This window comes from Amaranthus tricolor, chromosome 3 (assembly GCF_026212465.1).
Source record: "Amaranthus tricolor cultivar Red isolate AtriRed21 chromosome 3, ASM2621246v1, whole genome shotgun sequence".
Classification (NCBI taxonomy): domain Eukaryota; kingdom Viridiplantae; phylum Streptophyta; class Magnoliopsida; order Caryophyllales; family Amaranthaceae; genus Amaranthus; species Amaranthus tricolor.
This window is the reverse complement of record NC_080049.1, coordinates 8,331,635-8,356,494: the sequence shown is the minus strand read 5'-3', so window position 1 is coordinate 8,356,494 and position 24,860 is coordinate 8,331,635. Positions and strand designations below refer to the sequence as shown.

The 24,860-nt window shown below is 29.9% G+C and overlaps 3 protein-coding genes across 3 annotated transcripts; all 3 read right to left on the bottom strand.

Moving 5' to 3' along the window:
* Positions 1-113: 113 nt before the first annotated feature.
* On the bottom strand, positions 114-1,811 carry LOC130808308 (uncharacterized). Its single transcript, XM_057673785.1, has 2 exons — positions 1,495-1,811; positions 114-228 (listed from the first exon to the last, which is right to left on the bottom strand). Exons 1-2 carry the CDS (start codon positions 1,809-1,811, stop codon positions 114-116), a joined length of 432 nt encoding a protein of 143 aa, XP_057529768.1.
* Positions 1,812-15,231: 13,420 nt separating this feature from the next.
* On the bottom strand, positions 15,232-18,862 carry LOC130809438 (peroxidase 57-like). Its single transcript, XM_057675222.1, has 4 exons — positions 18,448-18,862; positions 17,132-17,311; positions 16,879-17,038; positions 15,232-15,776 (listed from the first exon to the last, which is right to left on the bottom strand). The coding sequence occupies exons 1-4, from the start codon at positions 18,844-18,846 to the stop codon at positions 15,367-15,369; spliced, it is 1,149 nt and encodes a 382-aa protein (XP_057531205.1). The 5' UTR covers positions 18,847-18,862; the 3' UTR covers positions 15,232-15,366.
* Positions 18,863-23,648: 4,786 nt separating this feature from the next.
* Positions 23,649-24,092, bottom strand: LOC130808307 (secreted RxLR effector protein 161-like). The gene has a single exon (XM_057673784.1). The coding sequence runs from the start codon at positions 24,090-24,092 to the stop codon at positions 23,649-23,651; it is 444 nt and encodes a 147-aa protein (XP_057529767.1).
* Positions 24,093-24,860: the final 768 nt, after the last annotated feature.

Here is a 24,860-nt window from a genome sequence, read left to right as displayed (position 1 = left end):
AGTTACTAACTGCGAACAGCCCCAAACCTTAGTCTGGAAGTTTCACACTCAGTTTTTGAAATAATTTGAATAATCATTTATTCAATTAAATTTTTTTTTTTCGCTCACCTTTTTCAAAAATTCTCATTATTAAGGGTAGGAATTGGGTTCCCAACGTATCCTGGCCCAAATGCGCAAGCCTTATTACCCACGCGGCCACGCCCATCCTTATCTCCAACTAAGAAAAGACTAAATGAATATTAAGAAAAAAATAGGTTTAGGTTAAATTCGATTATTTAGTATTAATTATGTGTTTAGGATTACATAGTATACGTACAAGACTACTGCTAATCTAACTTAGGCTAGAATACTATATTCTATTTTACATATTTGATTTGATTTGCTTTTCACAAATTCTTATAAGAGACGGTCTCTTTGAGAGACCTCTTTAAATGGGCCGGCCATTATATATTTTTAAAAAAATTGTAAGTATATGCATTAAGATTGATGTAAGTAAACATTTAAAATATTGAAAGTAGACATTAAAGATACAGTAAATAAGCATGAAGGATAGGATAATGTAAGTAGGCATTAAGAATACGGTAAGTAGACATTAATCTTTAATGGGCTGGACTTGAGATACATCTTTTAAAGAGACTGTCTCTTAAGAGACTAGCTGTTTGCTTTTATTCCTTGTCTGCAAGTTTTGTTCAATTTATAGTATACGACGAGCTTCTTTGTTTATATGTTGCCCATTGTATAATATTGTTTCCTATCAATTCCAAGGCATTAAATTATCTTTTCTTGATATCAATCGTTGTTTTTTCTACAATTGAGTGAATGAAATTATTATTAGTTTAATCAATTTACAATAGTTCATTTAAATCTTAGTTATATTAATTTGATTTTGTAAATTATTTAAGATTTATAGCATATTAGTATAGAAATCCGTGCAATACACGGATTTCTAAAAACCGTTGCAGCAAATAAGAATTAATAGTAATGATGCAATTACATATTATTTTTATATTTTTCAGATATTTTCATTAAAATTTTAAAATTTACGACAATGTTGATATAAAATTTTTAAATACACAAATAGACGTAAATAATTAAGCAATTATACAAATGTAATATAAAATATAAAAATAAAAATAATAAGCAACTTTAAATATCAAATATGTTTAAATTAAATATATAATGCCAAACAACATTTAGAGGTTTTGAAACTTCTTTGTATACAACATATTCAGTGTGATGACATATTTCACCATCATTATCACATATAAGAATTTTCAAACCTTTTCTGTTAGTTTCTCTAGAAATCGCGACATAAAATTGTCCGTGACTTAAAACAGGCTTAGGTAAGAACAACACAACGTAGGATAATGATTTTCCTTGACTCTTATTAATCGTCATCGCAAAACACAAAGATACAGGAAATTGTCTTCTCTTAAGAGCAACTGGGATTTTTGAGCTATCTAAAGGGGTGAGTGTAATCTTTGGAATGAAAACCTATATCCAATGTTAGATCCGGATATAACAGTTGCTTTTATAACACGATCGCCCGGGTGATCAACCAATAAACGTGTACAATTGCATAAGCCGACAGACTGATCCATGTTTCCGAGAAACATTATTGGAACACCAACTTTTAACACTAACTTATGGTTTGGAACTTCAGATACACGTATTGTATTAAAAAACTCAATTGAAAATGCATCATCATTACTACCATAGTTACTGTCAGATTTGTCGATAGAATCTGAACTCAAGTAGAACCTCTCTTCTCCGGGAAAAAGTGACAATACATGTTCGTTAACCTTATCCATAATATCATTTGTTGGTGCTAATACTGCCCTCTCGCTAAAGTACAAACTATCAACTGAGCCCTCACGAATTCCAGGATAAGTGGAATTAACAATTGCAGATATTGGATCAGATGCATGCTTTCACTAGTGGAAAAAACTTCATTTGCTGCGGTTTTTTGGCCATTATTTGCTGCAGTTTTGGCCCCAAGTAATAGTGATAACAGCAAATGGCCTATTTTAAATGCTGCGGTTTTAAACCGCAGCAAAAAAGGGCATTATTTGTTGCGGTCAACCCCCAAAACCGCAACAATTAAGTGGCATTATTTGTTGCGGTCAGCCCCTAAAACCGCAGCAAATAATGCCACTTATTTGCTGCAGTTTTGGGGGCTGACCGCAGCAAATAGTTGTTATTTTTTTTTTCTTTTTTCGTTTTATACTAATAATAATCCAATAATAATGTACAATGTAATAACAATGATTAATCCAATAATAATCCAATGATAATCACAAATAATCACCAATAATCTCTTTGTAATAATAAACTCTCGATCGTATGTATAATATAATATTATATACGTACATATATATATATAATATACATTAAAGTCCTAAAAAATCTATACTAATTACAATTTATCAAGGACAAAAATTAGCAAGATACGCGGCAATCTTGTCTTTTAATTCGTGCATCTCTCCACTTCTCAGAGGGCGTATTTCCCTCGGAATGTCGTATAAAATCTATAATATAATATAAAATTAAAAGATTAATAAACATTAGATTTTACAAATAATAATAATTTAAGAACGTAACAAATACTTACGGCATCTATGTTTTCGACTCCAACCTCCTTCATGGATTTTAAGATATCGTCCATGTATTTGAGAGTGTAGTAGCCGCAATCAACGGAATTAGAAGGTTGTCGAAAGCACTAAGAGAAAATAGATGTTAGTGCCAAAAAAGCATAAAAACGCATAAAATCACAACTTAATACGTAATTTCTAGCATATGACTATGATTTTCAATTCTAACCACTTCAACACAATAATATATACCAAATAGTGTTGTGTGCCAAGTTTCGTGCAAAACAAACCAAGTTTGAGCTACTTTATGCGCAAAAGTGCCAAAAACGGTTAAAAACCCTTAAAATCGCAACTTAACACGTAATTTCTAGCATATGACAATGATTTTCAATTCTAATCACTTCAACACAATAATATATACCAAATAGTGTTGTGTGCCAAGTTTCGTGCAAAACAAACCAAGTTTGAACTACTTTATGCGCAAAAGTGGCAAAAACGCTTAAAAACGCATAAAATCGCAACTTAACACGTAATTTCTAGCATATGACAATGATTTTAAATTCTAACCACTTCAACACAATAATATATACCAAATAGTGTTGTGTGCCAAGTTTCGTGCAAAACAAACCAAGTTTGAGCTACTTTATGCACAAAAGTGCCAAAAACGCTTAAAAACGCATAAAATCGCAACTTAACACGTAATTTCTAGCATATGACTATGATTTTCAATTCTAACCACTTCAACACAATAATATATACCAAATAGTGTTGTGTAACAAGTTTCGTGCAAAACAAACCAAGTTTGAGCTACTTTATGCGCAAAAGTGCCAAAAACGCTTAAAAACCCTTAAAATCGCAACTTAATACGTAATTTCTAGCATACGACAATGATTTTCAATTCTAACCACTTCAACACAATAATATATACCAAATAATGTTGTGTGCCAAGTTTCGTGCAAATCTGATACAAATGTGGTTGTATCAAATGAAGATACCAAAAGGAGCCCACACAAGGCTGCATACAGACCTCACAGAACAGGTCATGGCTTCAGAACAACACAACAACAAACTAGCGACCAGACCACCTTGCACGACACGTGGAGACCAAACCTATGCATCCAGGACCTAGGCTAAAGTGGAAATGGAATCTTGGTACTTGGATCTAGCTATCAAGGTCCTAAAACCATTCTAACAATCCCCGTGGACTCCTAGAAGCTGAGCTGAAGGAAGGCTGCTCGACAGTTTGCTAGATCAGAATTGTCTAAGTGTTTTTTTGTTTTACGTTTCTATTTTAAGTGCCCATGTAATAGCACATGCGTTTCAATTAGGCATGTGCTAATATAGCCGTTATGTTAGTTGAGAGCTCTATATAAGGAGAGCCTCACTTGTGTAATAAACGTTGAACAACTTATGTTTCAGATTTAATTGAAGTAATATAGAGGTATTTCAGAACATTAATCCTGGTTCTGTTTGTGGTTGTTTCGTGTTCTTTTCATGATCATTTGTAGTTTTTGTCTGTGTCATTAATCAAAGCTTCCGCACAACATTAATCCTTGCATAACCAAGGCCTTAGTCAACCCCGGTTTCGCATCAAAATCAAACCAAGTTTGAGCTACTTTATGCGCAAAAGTGCCAAAAACGCTTAAAAACGAATAAAATCGCAACTTAACACGTAATTTCTAGCATATGACTATGATTTTTAATTCTAACCACTTCAACACAATAATACATACCAAATAGTGTTGTGTGCCAAGTTTCGTGCAAAACAAACCAAGTTTGAGCTACTTTATGCGCAAAAGTGGCAAAAACGCTTAAAAACCCTTATAATCGCAACTTAACACGTAATTTCTAGCATATGACTATGATTTTCAATTCTAATCACTTCAACACAATAATACATAGCAAAGAGTGTTGTGTGCCAAGTTTCGTGCAAAACAAACCAAGTTTGAGCTACTTTATGCGCAAAAGTGGCAAAAACGCTTAAAAACCCTTATAATCGCAACTTAACACGTAATTTCCAGCATATGACTATGATTTTCAATTCTAACCACTTAAACACAATAATATATACCAAATAGTATTGTGTGCCAAGTTTCGTGCAAAACAAACCAAGTTTAAGCTACTTTATGCGCAAAAGTGGCAAAAACGCTTAAAAACGTATAAAATCGCAACTTAACACGTAACGTCTAGCATATGACTATGATTTTCAATTCTAACCACTTCAACACAATAATATATACCAATTAGTTTTGTGTGCCAAGTTTCGTGCAAAACAAACCAAATTTGATCTAATTTATGCGCAAAAGTGCAAAAAAGCTTAAAAACGCATAAAATCGAATTTGTGTACCTTTATTGCTGTCCATTTTGGAAATGTGGCTCTGGATGTAGATCCCATTTGTCCACGCACTTTTTTCATTGTGCTGAAACGCATGGGAAAAGTAATACTATTTTTATATATATAACACTTAATTAAATCAAATTGGTAAAATAATTAATATTACGTACGCATTCAACAACGCTTTGAATTTTGTGTTGCGAGGCGGGCTTTGAGGTTTTTGTAATGAGTCGAAGACGTGCACAATGTTCATTAAAGGACATATGGCCAAAAGTATCCAATGCAAACTACAAACGCAAATTTAAATCAACAAATTAGAGATTATGTGACTTTAAAAATCAAAAGATAAATTCAATTTCAAAAATAAAACTTACTCTTCCATATATGGAGCCAGAATGAACGTGTGTTTAGATGCAAGGGAATTAGTCAAAGCAGTCTCAATGTATGCTTTGACTTCATCTGGATCATTTACACATTTAGTACCCGAAATCGACTCAGGACAAAACCATCTAATTTTTATTGGAGGTTCGCAAGAATTTAGCTCCTCGTAAGCCGCACTAAACTCACGAATAAGAAAATTTTGTTAGTAATTCGATTATTAAAACAATTAAACAACAATGCCTAACTTGTAAGATAAGAGCTACGTTCAGCATCTCTCCTCTCAAAAATTGCCCAATGTCACTAGGACCAATAATTACAAACGCTCTTTCTAAAAAGCAGAATTGGTCCTTCTGCAGGTTTAGAATAATTGGGTCCTCCTCACGCAGGCGAGATGCACAAGTATGCAGCCATTTGCAATCTTGAGAGAGATCGTTTAGCTCCGCATCAGTCAAAATTGGAGTGCTTGGCATCGACTTTGACCCAGTCGACACCTTTGCTGAGGAACCGATCTCTCTCCAAGATCCCTTTGGACTTTTCTGCTATTTCAATTTATACAATTAAATTAGTGTAAGCATGTAATTAAAAAAATAAAAATAAATAAGGTACAAATGATTCTTACCATGTTAGTGAATCAGACCCAAGCATATGGCCATGTGACGAAACTACCTAGGGCGTCTGATAGTTTCTCAAGGCTCCATTCTGGCATTGGAACCGGGAGTGAGAAATCTTCAAACCCCTTTACAATAGTTTCCACGGTCACACTGATGTGGCCACTTGTAACAGGCATCGAATGCACTGTTTGACCCTCTTTGGTTGGCTGGGCCACACCATATGCAACCTCAGTTAAGTCGCCATCACTAGCAACACCTAACTGAGGCAGCAAAACAGAACAAGGAGTCGCCTTCTTAAAATTGTGTCGTTTAGTATAATAAGCATCATAATAAAATATTTAAAAAGTGCTTATATATTTAAAAACTATGTACCTGTAGCACTGGCTCCGGAGTTGGCTCCGGATTTTGAGCAACGGAGTTTATGGTCTCCGGTGTGGGGTTTTCCCCTTCAGGGAAAGTAATGGGTAGGGGTGCTACGGGGGTAATGGGCTCGGGTGTTGGCTCGACCGAAGCATTAGGATCCCCATGTTGACTTTCCTGATCCTCGACAATCAGGTTTGCCAAGTCAACAATGGGTGCTCCCATCTTCTGCAACACGACGGCCAGTTTGGCGAAAACATCCTTCGTAATCTCTGCTCGGAGGGTTGCTACTTCATCCCGCAGCGTCGTTCGGGATTGAGTAGCAACACACTCTTTACCGAATGCCTTTTGTAACCCCACGCGGGCGCCTCCCTTTCCGACTACCCGCCCACTGTGGTCTTTCCCTAAGACTATATGCAATGCGTCAACATTGCCTCTTGGGGTGAACTCCCCCGTAGCTTCTTTTTCCTTCCAGCCCATCTGTTCAAATAAAAAGTGACATATATAGCAATTAGTATAAGTAAATCAAAGCCAAAGAATATAAAATAAATCAAGAATATACTTAATAATTTCAAAACTCACCACAGCATCAGCAACCTTCTTCGTTCCCGGATCATTAATGGTAAATTTACCACTTGCATCTCGGGAATGAAGCCCGCAATACCAATCACGCACCCGATCTCCAGTAGGATTATTCACAAATGCGGAGGTAGTCGTAGATGAGGGTGTGGATGAACTTTGATTGGGGTATAAACCCGCATCCACCCACTCTTTTCGGACCTCATCGTACGTTTTTTGGCCCAATCGATGGTAAAACTTCATTTTGCTTGCAGAATCAGAAGCTTTACCACGCTTTTCCTAATTAATCAATAGAAATCGAATGTCATGTATTAGTTTAATGACTGAATCAAAAGAAGTAAATTCAAATCAAAAACTATAATATAATATGAAATACTTACAACTTCTACGGGAGTTATTCTTTTGGCAACAAAGGCCTCCCAATCCCTCTTCGATATGTGACTCCATATTTCGTAGGGCATCTTCAAAGGTGCTTGCTCTCCACCTTCGTTTCCCATTTTGACCTTTTTAGTCGTACGGGCACACCTCTTCGTAATCCAACCAGTTACTAGCTTGGATTTGAAATCTCTGAATCTTTCAGCAACAGCTGAAAGAAACATATTCTTCTTGTCCTCAACGCTCTCAATGTGGAAAAGATTCTACAAAAAAAGGTATATTTTTTACTGTCAATTAAATTAATTTTAAAATGAAACTAAATGAGTAAAAATAGTAAAGTTGCTTACCACGATATCATTTCATAGAGAGTTCTTCAAACCCTCTGGAACCTCGTTCCATGCGTGTAATATGGAAATCTTGCGGATACATAGGCCCACTTATTTTCCATATTGCCTAAGCCATTTTCCGCAGGGTTGACCCAATGCATTGTATTCCAAATGCATGGGTTCTGTGACTTTGAGGTTTTTCGTAGATTGTCGCCCTTTTCTTTTCTTACTGGTAGTGGGAGCATCCATTGGTGGGGCGTCTTCAGTCTCAAAATCATTGTCAATTGGTGGAGCGTCTTCAGCCATACGCTCGTATCTCACAATTTGGTCCTCTTCACTGTCGTAACTACGATGCTTATTATCCGAGGTCTCAATCTCGGGGACAATTTCGTCTCTGAATAGATGCATTGTATATCAGTACCTGAAAGAGTATGAATAGAAATATATTAGAACATAAGCTAAGTAATATTAAGAATATGACTATGATTTACAATTCTAATACGTTCAACACAATAATATATAACAAATACTGTTCTGTGCAAAGTTTCATGCAAAACAAACCAAGTGCCAAGAAAACTTTAAAAAGCTTTAAATTCATAACTTGTGAATCACTTAATTCAAATGTCAAACCCACGTCGAAGTATGTGTTCCCTAAGGATATCAACACTATCTACCTTTAATACATTGCCACAACTGACATATGGGCAATAAAAACCAACCTTCCCCGTCCTAACTTGATGTTCAACCGCAATACTACAAAATTCTAATACGCCATCAATAAATTCCGACGATTCAATGCTTCCTTACATCCAAGAACGATCTTTTGTCATCCTAATTAGTGTGATTAATTGATTCAAACAAAATTAATACACAACTTTTAAACATATATACTTATTTCTAACACACATATTTAACCCTAAAAAAATATATACTTATTTATACTAAAAAATAATTCTAATACTGTACTATTATTTTTTAATTGCAGGAATTGATCTTCATTTTATGGGGTAATACACAACAATTAATTAGTTAAAAGTTTTATTTTGGTAAAAATTTGTAATTTTTAGTTTTAGCATTTATAAATTGGTTTGTATTTTTAATAGTTTTAAGCCAAATAGACATTAGTTTAGTCTAGCTCTCTTTATTTTCTAAATATTTTAATATCCATTTATGTAATTTATATGTTTGTATTTGTGATATTGGTTTGCTTATTAGGATAGACTTGATGTATTTTTCATTATATAATTTTGACATTAAAATAGTTTTGTCAAATAGTATAAACTAAGAATATAAAATACAAGAAAACACATAATATTCAATTATATTGTAAAAGCTACTAAAAAATACCATTCATATAATATGTGGACATAAAATGGTTAATTTTAATAGGAAATAACTTTTTTGAAATTAAAATGGCTTTAAAAAGTATAAATTTAAGGTTTTGATCCGAAAGGAAAACCATAAATTTAGATAAGCATTGGTTTTATAACTGATTATAAAAGATTGAATGCAAGTTTTAGTACATAAGTGGTGATTATACCTATCAATTATTTATCTATATAAGTTAACTATTTTTATATTATTATAAAATAAACTGTAAGTATTATTAAAAAGAAGAAAATATCATGAATATTATTTTGCAATATCCTTGTTTATATATACACAGTAATACATTGACAAATTTGACAATTTTATATCTGAGAATAATAAAAAATATATTTTATGATGAATTTATTAACATTGGTCAATATTTTAAGATATATTTGTATAAGTTAATTATTCTTATACTCTCTCCTATTCAGCTTATGTGTCCCATTTTCTTTTATGATCAAATCACCTTAATTGTCCCATTTTTAATTTTGGTATGAGTTTTTGACTTTTGTGCCCTTAGTAGCTTTATCCTATTTTCAATTATACCCTCTATTACCCATACTAATTTTTCTCCCTTACATTAAAAACTTATAATACCACTCTCTTTTGTACCCTTAGGGTCCCACTTTTGACTCTCCTTAAAATCCATGAAAAGTCAAATGAGACTCTAAAGATGATTTGCAAAAAATCCTTAATTTCAAGCCACTTTTTCAAAATAAAATCTTATAGCTTTAATATTTAATGTCTTACAAAGATATGGCATGTAGTTATTCAAAATCATGGAAATAGTTTTAGCATACTCTGTGTCCATAAGACAACAATAAGTAGTGGTATTTATAGGGTAATATTAATAACTGATATAGGCTGATTACTGTTTTGATATAAATTACAATTGTTATATATGAAAAATATACTTAAAATACTTTTTTACCATAAATGTTTAATTTTTTAAATCTTTATACTGTTTTGAATTAAAGTTGCTATAATTAAATTTTTAAATTTGCTGTTATTCTCTTTTGAATCTTTAATTTTGCATTAATCATACGTTTTTCCTACTCTTGCTTAATAACGGAATTCGTATTTTTAGCAATAGCAATAGATGATATTGCTGTTAAATATTTATGGGCTGAATACTGCTGTAATATTTTACAATTATTGTCATATATTAAAAAATAAACTTAAATTGCTTTTTACCATAACAAACAAACTATTATTAGCTGTTGCTGTATGAGGGGATTGTATTTTAAAAATATACTTAAATATTCTAAAATTAATATAGGAAATTAAAGTTGCTATAATTAAATTATTAAATATACTATTTGCTGTCATTATTATATGAAGATATATTTTAAATATGATTTTTACTTAAAATAATCAATAAGTAGATTTTGAAATTCAGGAAATTGTAGGGTTAAATTAGTATATTCACTTAAGCATGGATATGTCAGATTTTATAATACACTCATTTCTCTACATGTGGCAGAATTCTTTAAAAGTTGACATTTGACTTTTTACAGGTTTTTTAATAAGCTGTATGATGATTAGTATTATCACCCTCTAATTTAACATCTTAAGAGTAGCAAGCAATTCAATTGCGACATAATCAAATTCAAAGAAATAATAAAGAAAAAATAAAGTAGGATTAGAGGCATAATAATATTAATAGATGATAATAGAGTGTTATGCAAATAAAAAATATCAAAATTGTAAGATAAATATGCCATAATGATAATTTTTTATTTAATTTTTTTACAATTAAGTAGAGATTAGAGGAAGAAGATGAAGATGAAAATGGGAATTTGATTGCCATTAAGACTCGGTTTCAAGCCGCGCACAATGATCTTTCGCATCCTAGTCTCCGTGATCGGATTTCTCTGGATCCAACTTTGTGATTTGCTCACACAAACTCTTGACTTTAGTGAAATATTGGTTCACCGTCAATTTATTTTGTTGGATCGACATTCGCTCGTTCACTAGCATCTGGAGTTGAGCATCGTTCTTCTTGGAGAACAACCTTGACAATATGTCCCACGCCTCCTTGGGTGTCTTCGCATCTTTGATGTGGTGCAACAACTCGTCTTTAACGGTTGTTGTCAACACGTACATCGCCTTTCCGGCTTTAATCTTCCACTTCTTTGACTCTTCTACATCGGTTGGTACTGTGGTATCACCACCATCGACTATACCCCAAAGGTCTTGACCCAACAAATAAAATTGCATACGTATGCTCCACGTAGTGTAATTATTATTGTTGAGTTTCTCAATATTACCAGATGTACTCGCAATATCCGCCATTTGTGACTTAGTTACGCCTCTCACGTAATATGTAAGTTTGGTCTCTCACCAAAAACTTCACAATCCCAAATTGTACACAAATGAAATTTTAATGTGATCACTTGATCACTCGGGTAGCCAGAATTATTTTGACTAATTTTTACCAGTCCTTGACTGATAATTTACCAAAGTGAGACTCACAATAGACCGTTTGGCTCTGATACCAATTGTAGAGAATTTCGGGGAATATTTATGTGGAAGGAATAGCAAAATAATAATGTGGACAATAAAATTTAGAGTGGTATTGAACAACTAATGCTTAAAGTAATAATAATAGCATTAGAAACATATAAGATTACAATATATATACTACTACTATATTGCAGTAGTTCACTCTTATTCTTACAATAACTCACTCTAAAATATTGCTTTCACTTTTTCTTTACCACTCAAGGATGTCGAGGTGGGATGATGAAAATGTAAGTGATGAGCACCTTATTTATACTACAAGAAATGCTCTAAAATTCAATAAAGGTTGACAAATAATTAAAGCTTTTACACTTAGCTTAATAGGAAAGGGTGATAGGAGTAGAATTTTACCTCCTTTAGTTGTAAATTTTTGACTAATTTATGCATTGATAAAAGAAAGTGATTGGTGACTTTGTTTAACAGAGATGAGAGGAAGAAGATGAAGATGAAAATGGGAATTTGATTGCCATTGAAGGTTTATGGATGAAGAAAAAAGAATTTCTTAGTTAATTGTAAATTTTTAGAGATAAGATGTGAATGATGGGTGTTTTCGGACGGGTAGAAGGCCCTTTTCTTATTTTATAATGGGTTCAAAAAGATATATTTTTATATTTTATCTCCAAGTTTATAAAAATGTGGTAAATAATTAATGATCGTGAAGTTAAAAATATTTTTTTAATGAATTTTCTGAGTTTAGAACCGAACCCTTGATGTTTTGATTAATTTTTTGGACTTCTGTGGCGTTCACTACAAGGTGACGCTTTTACAAGTAAAAATGAATTTATATTATATAATCTTTGACTTGTAGAATTAATGCAATTCTATTTGTTTGTGAATAATTCTTATAATTTTAATAGAATGCTTATCATTATCAGAATGTTTTATTTACAATATTGTCATATTAGAACTAAATTACATAATTTTTACGGTATATTTATTTGATTATGATGTTTTTCAATCTTTTAAGTTAATTTGGTGAATTTATTCCGTATAAACTAATTAATTAATGGATATAAAATGTATTAAGATCTAACATAAAATGTGTGTATATAGCTATAGAGTAAAGTAAAAAAGTGCATACAATATAATATTACATGATAAGATAAAATATTAATATAATCGGCAATGTTGCATTATACTTCCTTCGTTCCATAATACTTGCTATATTTTTTATTTTTGGCAATTTCATATTACTTGCTACATTTCCTTTTTTAGTAATAAAACAATCATTTAAAGTTCTACCTACTCTTATTTTTATCCTACTCTATACTCTATACTCTATAATAAAAACTATATTATACTCTATAAAGTAACCTAACAACCTATTTTTCCTTTTTCTTTTTCAATTAACAATAATAAAATACTATACTCTATAAAATAAACAATCAGCTACAGTGTAAGTCAATCACTTTTCTTAATACCCGTGCCCATGCAAATGTAGCAACTAAAAATGGAACGGAGGAAGTATTAACCAGTCTTAGACAATGATAGTAAAACTAGTCTGTCAATATAGACAGCTAAACACAACATAACTGAATATAAAGACTATATATAAAGTGTTAACTTTTAGTATTCCAATACTTGACAAAATACTATGCATGCTTAGGTTTAACATTTCAAGGCATTCATTATTTTTCTTTCAAGAAATGACTATATTTCTTCTTTGCAGCATTTTATTACTTGTAATTAGATGTAAGTATAGAAATTTCTAATCAATCATTTTAATTTGTAAAAAATCATAACGACAAAATAAATATTAATGCAATAAACAAAAAATAGAAAGATGAATTAAAATCCTAAAAGCTTCAACCTATCATATTCATCCACATAAAAGTGATTTATCAATATTACAAATTACCGTTATTTACTTAAACTATCTCGATGTAAGTATGGGTCGTATTATAAGAGTGTGGCTAGGAAGTCAAGTGGATTGTAAGTACCATGTCCTATATAAGAAAAAAAAATTTGCCGCCTTATACCGTGATGTGTTCGAAATATCAAAATAAGTTTCATACAGTCTAACATGTTGACTTGTTTGACCAGCTCTAGTTAATTACTTAAGTGAGAGATTGTTAACTACAAGCATATTGTTTATATTCAATATGTACTATTGTGCATTTTTTTTTATATGTGATGGTTATCTTGATAAAGTACATAGCCATTATAATTTTTGTAATATTTTTGAGAGTCAAACTTTTATGAAAAGAATTATTAATGTATATCACATACAAGCAAATTACTTGCTCTTTTGTATAATAAGTAATATATTATTATTATTATTATTGTGCAATTAATAATTATGGGATTCATGACATTAAGTACCTAAATTACACTTTTGGTAATATTAGTAAGACTTAAGCTACAATATGGGTAATATTATAAAGTGATTTAGGTGCATTTTACTATGGGCTACACATAATTGTGTTGCCCAAAATATATAACTATGGGCTACACATATAACTGTGTTGCCCAAAACATATAACTATAGGCTACATATATAATTGTGTCGCTCAAAACATATAACTATGGGCTACATATATAATTGTGTCGCCCAACGTTTAACAATGGGCTACATAGATAAGCGTCGCCCAAAATTAAGCATGGTCGTCAGAATCAACTGTGTGTCGCCAATATGTGCGGTGTTGATAGGGCGACACTTGTCGTGTCACTTATTAGATTTGTCTTTGTAACTTGGGGAAACATGAATTGAAAATTGGGCGACATACTTCAGCGTCGCACAAAACCCTTTTTCTTGTAGTGATTTATTATACTGCCTCCTTCGTTGTTCTTCTAAAACCCCAACCTTTTGGATGAACCTGAAAATTGACTCCCCTTCCAATCTTGAAATCTCTCTCATTCATCATTATAGGAAAAGATCCTTGATTATTATTAATGATTAGCCACATATTTATATACAAACCTAGAGCTATACAATTACTTACGTATCCTTACAGAATATCTCAGAATAATATATTACGTTACATATATACTTATACACCCCTCAATCTAAGCGGGAGGATCACGGATACTAAGATTGGTTCGAAATTCATCAAATAATACATGGGGAAGTCCTTTTGTAGAAATGTGTGCAATATTAAAATGTGACGGAACGCGACGCACCCAGACAAGACCACGAACTACCTTTTCGCTGACACAATGAATATCCAATTCAATGTGTTTAGTACGCTGATGCTGAATAGGATTACCCGAAAGATAGATTGCACTAACATTATCACAATAGACCAAGGTAACTTTAGAGATAGTGCATTTCACCTATTTTTAAAATGTCCAAAAACTTACACTTTACTATTAAAGTGTGTGACCAAAAACTTACACTTTACATTTGCTGTTGCTACGTATGATTATTGTTGTTTGATGAGTTGTTAAGGATGTTGGTTGTTGGATTACTACATGGTGTTACTTGTTTCTCAAAAAACTTATTTTTTGATTTTGGTGGGAAAACCTAAATTTTGGAGGAAATACAAAGTTATAATTAGAACCATTAAAGTTTCAATAAATAATACACATATAATGCATAGGAGCGAGTATGAAACCCGGATAGAAACCATTTACATATTATGAAATAAATGCTTCTATTTGAGAAATTAAGAAGTGATTATAATGCACTATTTTTTGAAAGACAATCTCTCTGCTGGTGAGACAATTTAAAATAAAAAGTCCATATGCTAATAATTTGTATTATTAGACTGTTGACCTAGAGACGACAATTCAGGGTGAGACAATCTAAAACAAGAAGTCTATAAGACGTGTTTACGGTAAGAACGCATGAATCGATAATAATTTAATCAATTATGACCAAAATTTGACATACAAAATAAAAAAATTCTCCAAAATCAACAAATAATGAATTAGTATGGTGGATCGAATAGGAATAGGTGTAGACAAAGATGTGATCAGTTGTTAAATTTGCTGCAGACCTTCCTGATTTCGCCTTCATTACCAGTAAGAACCTCAACAGCTTGCAACTTAATCATAACTTGTGCAGTTCTAATCTGAAACAAGGTAATGTTTTGAGCCAATGCAGCAACAATAGGAGAAGTACGAGGATCTCTTGACAATAATTGGTCGAGTGCAAGGATTCCACGGTTGGCAATTAGCTGATTGTAGAAACCATTGTTTAAAGTGTTGTTGTTGGTTGGGTCTTGATTCAATGGTGTCTCATTGTTTGTTGGTGCACCTTGCGGACATAGCTGCCTAAGTATTCCAGCAAGGCTTTGGTCCATCAGTGGGTCGAATAGGTTACTGCCTTCGAATATTCGGGGTTGGAAGAAATTGCAGTGTGTAATTCCAACTGCGTGATAACCTGTATCAAATTTAACTTTCTATTAGATATGAAAGGTTCTGATTGCACATCTTAATATTAAATTATATAGTAATTAATTCATGTTAGGTGTTTAAAATACTCTCTCTAATTCACTAAAAATGGAACTTTACATTTGTACGCTATTTAATGCACTTATTCAATACTTAATATATCGAGTTATTTATAATTAAAAATTATAAAAAGTTGATATTAACAATCTTTACATCAAAACGAATCAAATAAGATCCCACATCACTATGTTTTAACTTATATATTAATAATAAAATGCAATGTAAGAGTGATAAATGAATAGTGTCCCAAAAGGAAATGTCTCATTTTAGATGAATAGGAGGTAGTATTATACATAATTAAATATCTCAAAAAGTAATAATTAAAATAAATTAAACAAGATCTCACTTGACTATGTTTTAATTTATAGATTAAAAATGAAATACAAATTAAAAGTAATATGTAAACAATGTCAAAAAATAAGTGTCTCATTTTCAGTAAATTAAAGGGAATACAAAATTGTTAGTTTAATATCATAATTTTGAACTTAACTGAATTTCAAAAAATTTGTCATTTTTTGTTATGTCACTGCTTTTACGCTAAATATTTTCATTGGTAATTGCTTCTTATATTTCATGATAACTTTCTATTGTCTATGATAACACACAATAGAATAAAACCTGTTAATTTTTGACATGATCTCGAAATAGACCACTTTATTGAATAAATATTAGTGGGTTAAAATGGAAATTTTAACATGTATCCAACTCGAAAATATTGGAAACATAATTTGATCAATAACTTGAATATTTTTCAAAACATAGTCGTTCGCCCGTTTAACCGTATTGATAGGTTGAATTTAGAATCTATCATATAAGATTTTACTTGTATATACTTATAGTCATTAATCATATATGTAGCTAAGATGGAGGAATTAATTGTGACTTGAGTCGATGCATAATTACTGGTGATGGTTGTTGGTTTGTGTTTGGTGTTTGAGGGCATTGGATAACAATATTTGGTCATATAATGCTAAATGAGAGAGACGAAGAGAGAATCAGCATAAGTTGAAAACGGGCAAACGTAGCATTACCAAGAAGGACAACCATTTCCTCGAGGGTGAAGTTTTTACGAGCAAACATTTCAAAAGCTTGGTCAATGGTCATACTCGGGCTTGGAAGATCCACATCTAAGGCGTTCGAAACGAGTCCGTCCCTTCGTCCTGTTTCTACAGGAAAATCAAGTCCACCTCCCTGTTCATCACAAGTTACAAAAACATAGCATACAATAAGAAAAATAAATAATAAACTTGTAGGAAAACATGTTATAGAAGTCTATATTTTTACCAGCTTAATGACAACTTTAGTAGCAATAACAATAATATCAGCGCAAGAAACAACTCCAGGACATTCTGCTTCAACGACAGTCTTTAGTCGTTCAATGAATTCATATCCCCTAACGCTAAGGTTAGAACCCGCTGTCTTCTCTGTTGATGTTCCGTTAATGAGGATGGATGCATCACAACCCTATGTCATATTTCAAACATAAATATGTTACAAACGATCACATAAAGAAATAGATGATAAAAGGATTAGTTTTTTCTTTGGTTTGTTTAATTTCGAATCCAAAATACTAGAAAGGCCAATGCCTAGATTTCTTCATGTGCCGAGTAGTTAGTAGCTACAACTATTTCCTTACAAATGTTTTCTTGTATTTACTATGAAATCTTATTGGATTTATATTTATGTATATTTGGTAACATCAAATTTATATAGAATTTAACTGTATATCAAAATATTTTTAAAAGATTAAAATAGTAAATTGAATAACAAACCGAGTAAAATTTAGAGTAAAAATATATAATACAAATTATAATTACTCCAAATCCTCCGATATTTAAAGATAATTGTTTTTCTTAACCACATAATCATGTAATAAATATCAATTGTTTTAAATTTTGACAAAGCTATTTATATTGTTTATTACTCCCTCCGTTACTATTTGATGTTCCTATTTTTCATTTTAAGTAGTTCTGTTAGTTATTCCTAAAGAATAATCTTTTTATTTATATCATATGTTTAGAACATAATTAGCCTTAATCGTCCTAATTTAAATATGTTTTGCTGTTTATGATCTTTATATATTTTTCACTAACTTTATTTTAACATTTTTATAATTCTGATGGTCTCCACATGTTCCTAATAACTCTATTTTAAGAAGTAATAGTTAAAAAGTTAAATGTATAATCCCTTTATTCCCTAAAAACGTTCATATTTGTCATTTTAGGTTGTTCTATTTTTTGTTCCCATAAAAAAATTTTCTGTTTATATCACAAATTTTGAACAAAAATTAAGCTTATATATCCTCATTTTAATATTTATAAAAATGCTTATTGTTTTCCACTAACTTTATTTTAATATTTTTATATTGCTTATGGTCCTCACATGTTTATCTCTAACTTTCTAAACAAAATTTTTAATAATTGTGTTTCTCATATTTTTTCATTAACTTTCTTTAATATATTTTGTAACGTTTATAATCTCTACTATTTCTCCATTAAATTTATTATTTAATAAAATGATATTTATTATCTATAAAAGTTTTTATTATCTATAAAAGTTTTTATTTTTTTCAATTCTATGATGGTAATTAAAAGACTTACATGGACAAAACAGTCATGAAATTGGAGGCGAAGAAGGGCAGGTAAAATAGTAGGATCATTATCAAACTCTTCAAGAGTCAAAGTTTCAATAATTTCTTCAATATCAGAATTACACTTATCATTATAAAACCCAATAACTAAACCAGAAGCAGAAGAAGTAGACGACAAAAATGGACCAGAACGCCTAGAACTTAAAGGACCAGGAGCCGGAGCCGGAGCCGGAGCAGGTGCCGAAACAGGTCCAAGATTAGATGACATTGGGACATCTCCTCCTCCCATCATTTTCTTAAAATTAATATTAATGCCGAAAACAACAGCACATTGAACTGCTGTGCTTGACGCCATGATTATACCAAAAACTAACACCATAACCATCCCAAAATTTGCAGGACCCTTCATTTTTATTTTTTTTTTAAATTTTTTTTTCTATTTTTTTTTTGGAATAATAAGAGGAAAATTATAGAATATTGAGTTGGAAGAGATGATCATATATATATAGAAATGAAGAGAAACAAAGAATTTAGATGATAGATCGTTAGGCAGAGTGGCATGCACGACCATTAATTGAAGAACGTTAACTATGTTAGTGTTATCAGACGTGCGATAGACTATGATGATGGTAAGAACTTGCGTTATTCTCTCGCCGTCTTCGTATAATTTTCCTACTAAATGCAATGTAATATTTGTTCAGTTTCAATTTATTTGGAAGGATTATTTTTTACGTAGTCTAATGTACTAATTTTATTATTAATATAAATTATAAAAAAAATCTGATATTAATAATCTTTACAATGAGACGAATCAAATAGAATATCACTTGACTATATTTTAACCTATTGATTAGAAACTGATTATGAATTAAAAGTGATGAATAAATAGTACTATTTTTTTGATTTGCAACTAATTTGAAGCGGAGAAAAATTTGATGATGTATGTGATTTTGTTAATAATTAAATTAAGAAGGAATAAAGAATCATGATATGATTTAAGGTCTTATGATCGACATATGGAATAATAAAAGTCAGCTGAAAATGACACAATATTCCTCCAAGGAAAATTTATAATTAGGTGCAGTCTACAATAAAACAATTTTTTTGGATTTAATAATGCATAATTGGGTTGAATTTGTGTTTCTTGGTTCAAGTTATAGAAATATTAAGATGACAAAGGTATTAGGGTGTGTTTGGGTTGGAATTTGGATTTTAAGGGATTGGATTATACAATATTTGTTTGTTTGAAGGAAATGAGAATTGATAAAAATTGAGGTACGGATATTAGTTGAAATTTGGGAATTAAAACTTTCACAAAAAAGTCTTGAAGGGAAAATGGTAATTTGAATTGAAATTTAGGTAAGTTATAAAATGACATTTATATCATCAACGAAAATAAGGAAAAGTAAAGATTTATAAGGAAAACTTTGTAAATATAATTAATTTTTATTTAATTCCTTGTCTATTTTTATAATTTGCTAAACAATGACATGAGACATTTATTTTTAAAGTATCAATTCAAGTCTCATCTCAAAGTCTTATTCCAAATCTCAACTAATCTCTTAATTCCCATTCTCACATGTCAAACACCTTCTTAGGAGATTTAAAACTCTCAATTCTACCAACAACTTAACTTTTAATTATTGCCTAAAACCCTCCACAATCTTTAATATTGCCTTTATATATATATATATATATATATATATATATATATATATATATATATATATATATATATATATATATGTATATATATATGTATGTATATATATATATATATATATATATATATATATATATATATATATATATATATATTATATATATGTATATATATACATATATATATATATATATATATATGTATATATATATATGTATATATATATATGTATATATATATGTATATATATATATGTATATATATATATATATGTATATATATATATATATATATATATGTATATATATATATATATGTATATATATATATATATATATATATATATGTATGTATATATATATATATGTATGTATATATATATATATTATGTATGTATATATATATATATGTATGTATATATAAATATATATGTATGTATATATATATATATATATGTATGTATATATATATATATATGTATGTATATATATATATATATATGTATGTATATATATATATATATATATATATATATATATATATATACATATATATATATATATATATATATATATATATATATATATATATATATATATATATTTTCGTGTATAATAGAGATGTTATAAATATTTACTGATATGAATAATGATATTATTTTATAAAATTAATCTATTTACAACATAAATTCTATATTTTAATTATCAAATCTTTGTATTTGTTATGATATTTTCTTTGTAAAAGTGAATAAATAATTTATTATACATCAATATTAAAACCTATACTCATAGTAATTATCAAGAATAATACAACCTTTTGCTTATTTCCATATAATAACAATTTTTGATTAACCATGAATAATACTCCTACCAACTTAAGAGGGTGTTTCCCTTGAATATATCCCTAACATGTTAAAATTCAAACTATAGGACATTATATGACAAAAAAAATGGTAAATTAGTTAATAAACTAAAGTTGGTATTATTCTTAGAAAAAACCTCTTAAGTTGGTGTTATTTATGTTTAATCAAAAGTTAGTATTCTTATAGGAAAATAAACGAAAGGTTGTGTCACTCACAGTAATTTTTCCTATACGAAATCCAACGATACTCCAAAACTAGTATATGTACATCATCAACCACAATATATAAATAAATATCCATTACATATACATATAGAATACAATATATTATATAACCCAATTACAATCTATCTATAATCTATAAAAACTACTAATGAAGAAACATAATTGACATGTGTTAGACTCTCAGCGAAAATTTTCTCGCTTATTTTTATGCTAATGTGGCAGGTGAATCGGCAGTGAAAATTATTTCTAAATATAGTACAATTTAACGTGCAGAAGAAGATTTAGTAACCAATATTATTTCCAAATTATATTTCTTGGTAAAAGAGAATAATATCTTGACATTGCAAAATTATTTTTCAAGATTATTTATCAGCTGTAGAATAATTATATCTTCATAATTATGCTGTCATGCAAATTCATGTCATTGCTACTTATCTACTTAATATTCCTATTTGTTTTAAAAAATAGTTTTATTATTAAATGGGTTCACCTATGAGTAAATATTTTTTTTTTAAAAAAAATTGTACCGTTAATAAACCAAACTTGTAATATTTTTGACTCTTTTTTAAAAAATTCAAAAAATTATTCCATTATTAAAAAAAAAAGTTAAGCTTTATTATAAATAAGTAAATATATTTGAATTTACTAAAAGATTAAATTAAATTTATTCATTAAAATGCAATTATTAGAAAATTAAATATAAGATCTCAATTGGCTATATTTTAGTTAAAAGATGTCTACGAGTAACCTGTTGCTGCATTTCCCTAAATTTATGTGATTACATTATTGCTACCGGCCTTTTTCCTATTTATATTTGTTTAAATATTTGTTTTATTTCACCTATCAATAACTTTTTTTAAGAAAATGTACAAACAGTAATATTTTTTCAAGATCTTTAAAATGAGACCAAATTTGTAATATTTTTGACTTGTTTTTTTTGTAAAAATTCCAAAAAAACATTCAATTATTCAAAAAAAATAAGCTTTATTATCAAAAAAATAAATTTATATTAATTTATTAAAAAATTTAAAGTAAATTTATTCATAAAAATATAATTATGAAAAAATAAATATAATATCTAACTTGACTATGTTTTAGCTAAAAGAGGTCGAAGAGTGATATGTTGTCTGTTGAACAACCAATCAACAGGTATAAAGTGACATAGTTAGAAAACTAAGATAAAGTGACATGAATTTGCATGACACTTTATAATTACACTGACATGTAATTGCAAACTACTTGTCTTTTTTTTATTTGTTTAAAAAGTTTATTAAATGGATGATTTCACCTAAAAATATTTATTTTAAATAGAAATTATACAAACAGTCTTTTTTTTTTCCAGATCTTTAAAACGAGACCAAATGTCACACAAAGTCGACTCAAAACAGAGCAACAAATCAAAATTCAAAACATATTACACAAAAAATTCTTAGTTTAAGCCACAAACTGCAGAAAACATGGTCCACACTCAAAATGCAAAAGACCCCTAAATTCTGAAATACAATTATCCATGAACACTGATATAAAAGGATTTGCAAAGAAACAATTGCCTCAATTCAAACTCAACTAGTAATTGAACAAGCAATAAACCATATGTATCTGTGTATACCAGAAATGAGTCAACATACAACCAATACCTGGGGCATACTTTATACAATACCAATTACGTATAAAAGATTGTATGAAACTCAGAGAAACAAGAAACACAGAACCAAAAGCCAATAGCATCACAGCCATCCGCATATCTCGCTAAGAAACTTAAAAGTATTTGCGCATCATACAACAAAACCTAAGGCACATGCACATAATCCACAAAAAGTAATATCTACAATACCTAATCCACTAGCCAAAAACAAAGAACAATAAGCCATATATTTTAGCAGCATATAGTATTCAATATAGAGAATTTCGGAGTATATTTATGTGGAAGCAATAGCAAAATAATAATGTGGACAATAAAATTTAGAATGCTATTGAACAACTAATACTTAAAGTAATAATAATATCACTAGAAACATATAATATTACAATATATATACTACTACTATATTGTAGTAGCTCACCCTTATTCTTACAATAACTCACTTTAAAATATTGTTCTCACTTTTGCTTTACCACTCAAGAATGTTGTGGTGGGATGAGAAAAATGCAAATGATGAGCACCCTATTTATATTACTAGAAATGCTCTAAAATTCAACAAAGGTTGGCAAGTAATTAAAACTTTTGCATTTAGCTTAATAGGGGTGATAGGATTAGAATTTTACCACCCTTGGTTGTAAATTTTTGACTAATTTATGCATTGATAAAAGAGAAGTGGTTGGTGACTTTATTTAACACTTCCCTCAGCAACCACTCTCCCTCAGAGTAAGCCTTAAGGTCATACTAAGTTGTTTATGAAACTTCTCAAACTTTGGTCCTCCAAGACCCTTTGTGAAAATGTCAGCAACTTGGTCGTCTCTCTTCACTTGCTTAAGTTGGATTCACCTCGTAGAACCTTTTCTCGAACAAAGTGATAATGTACCTCCACATGCTTAGTCCTAGCATGAAACACTGGATTTTCAGCTAGTCGTATAGCCGACTGATTATCGCAACTTAACATGACACCATAGTCAACAGGCTGATGCAAATCCTTCAGTAGCTGGGTGAGCCATACACATTCTTGTGTTGCCATCGCTGATGCTCGGTACTCTGCTTCCGTACTTGACAATAACACTGTTGTTTGTCTCTTATTACACCATGAAACTACTCCAAAACCCAGGTTGAACACATAACTAGTAGTTGATCGACGTGTATCAAGATCTCCAGCATAATCAACATCACAATATCCAACAACTTCAAATTTTCTAACATTACGGTAAAGGATACCATAATCAATACTTCCTTTGACATACCTCAATATTCGCATTATAGCTTCCAGGTAAGGTTTCTTCGGTTTCTACATGAACTGACTAATCACACTAACTGCATAGGTAATATCTGACTAATCACATTAATTGTGTTTTAGGGCTTAGTTTTTTTTTTTATACTAATTTTTTTTATTGTATAGGTTATACACAATCCAAAACCCACTAAAATTCAAGGTATAATTTTCATTTTGATTTTGTAAATTAGGTTTAAAATTATCATAATTTATGAATGTGTATGTAATTATTGTTTTTAAGTTTTAAATTTATCATACATTTCATGTTTTGTTATATTTTAAAGTAATTTCTTTATTTTATTTATGAATGTGTATGTAGTTATGGTTTTTAAGTTTTAAATTTATCATAATTTTTTTATAGTTTGTAAATTAAGTTTAACTAGCGTTGTTTATGGTTAAATTTATTATTATTAGGGTTAATTAGGGTTAAAATAATCTTCGTATTAGAATATACATATTTTTTGAACAATTTATACATTATGATGGTTTATTATTGATATTGTAAATTAGGGTTAAATGAATGATTATTACTTAATTTTGTAGTTAATTAGAGTTCGTTAAGTACATATGTTAAAAGTTGTTATTAATTTTGTAATTAATCACACTAATTAGGATGACAAAAGATCGTTCTTGGATGTATGGAAGCATTGAATTGTCATAATTTATTGATGGCATATTAGAATTTTGTACTATTTCGGTTGAACATCAAGTTAGGACGGGGGAGTTGGTTTTTATTGCCCATGTGTCACTTGT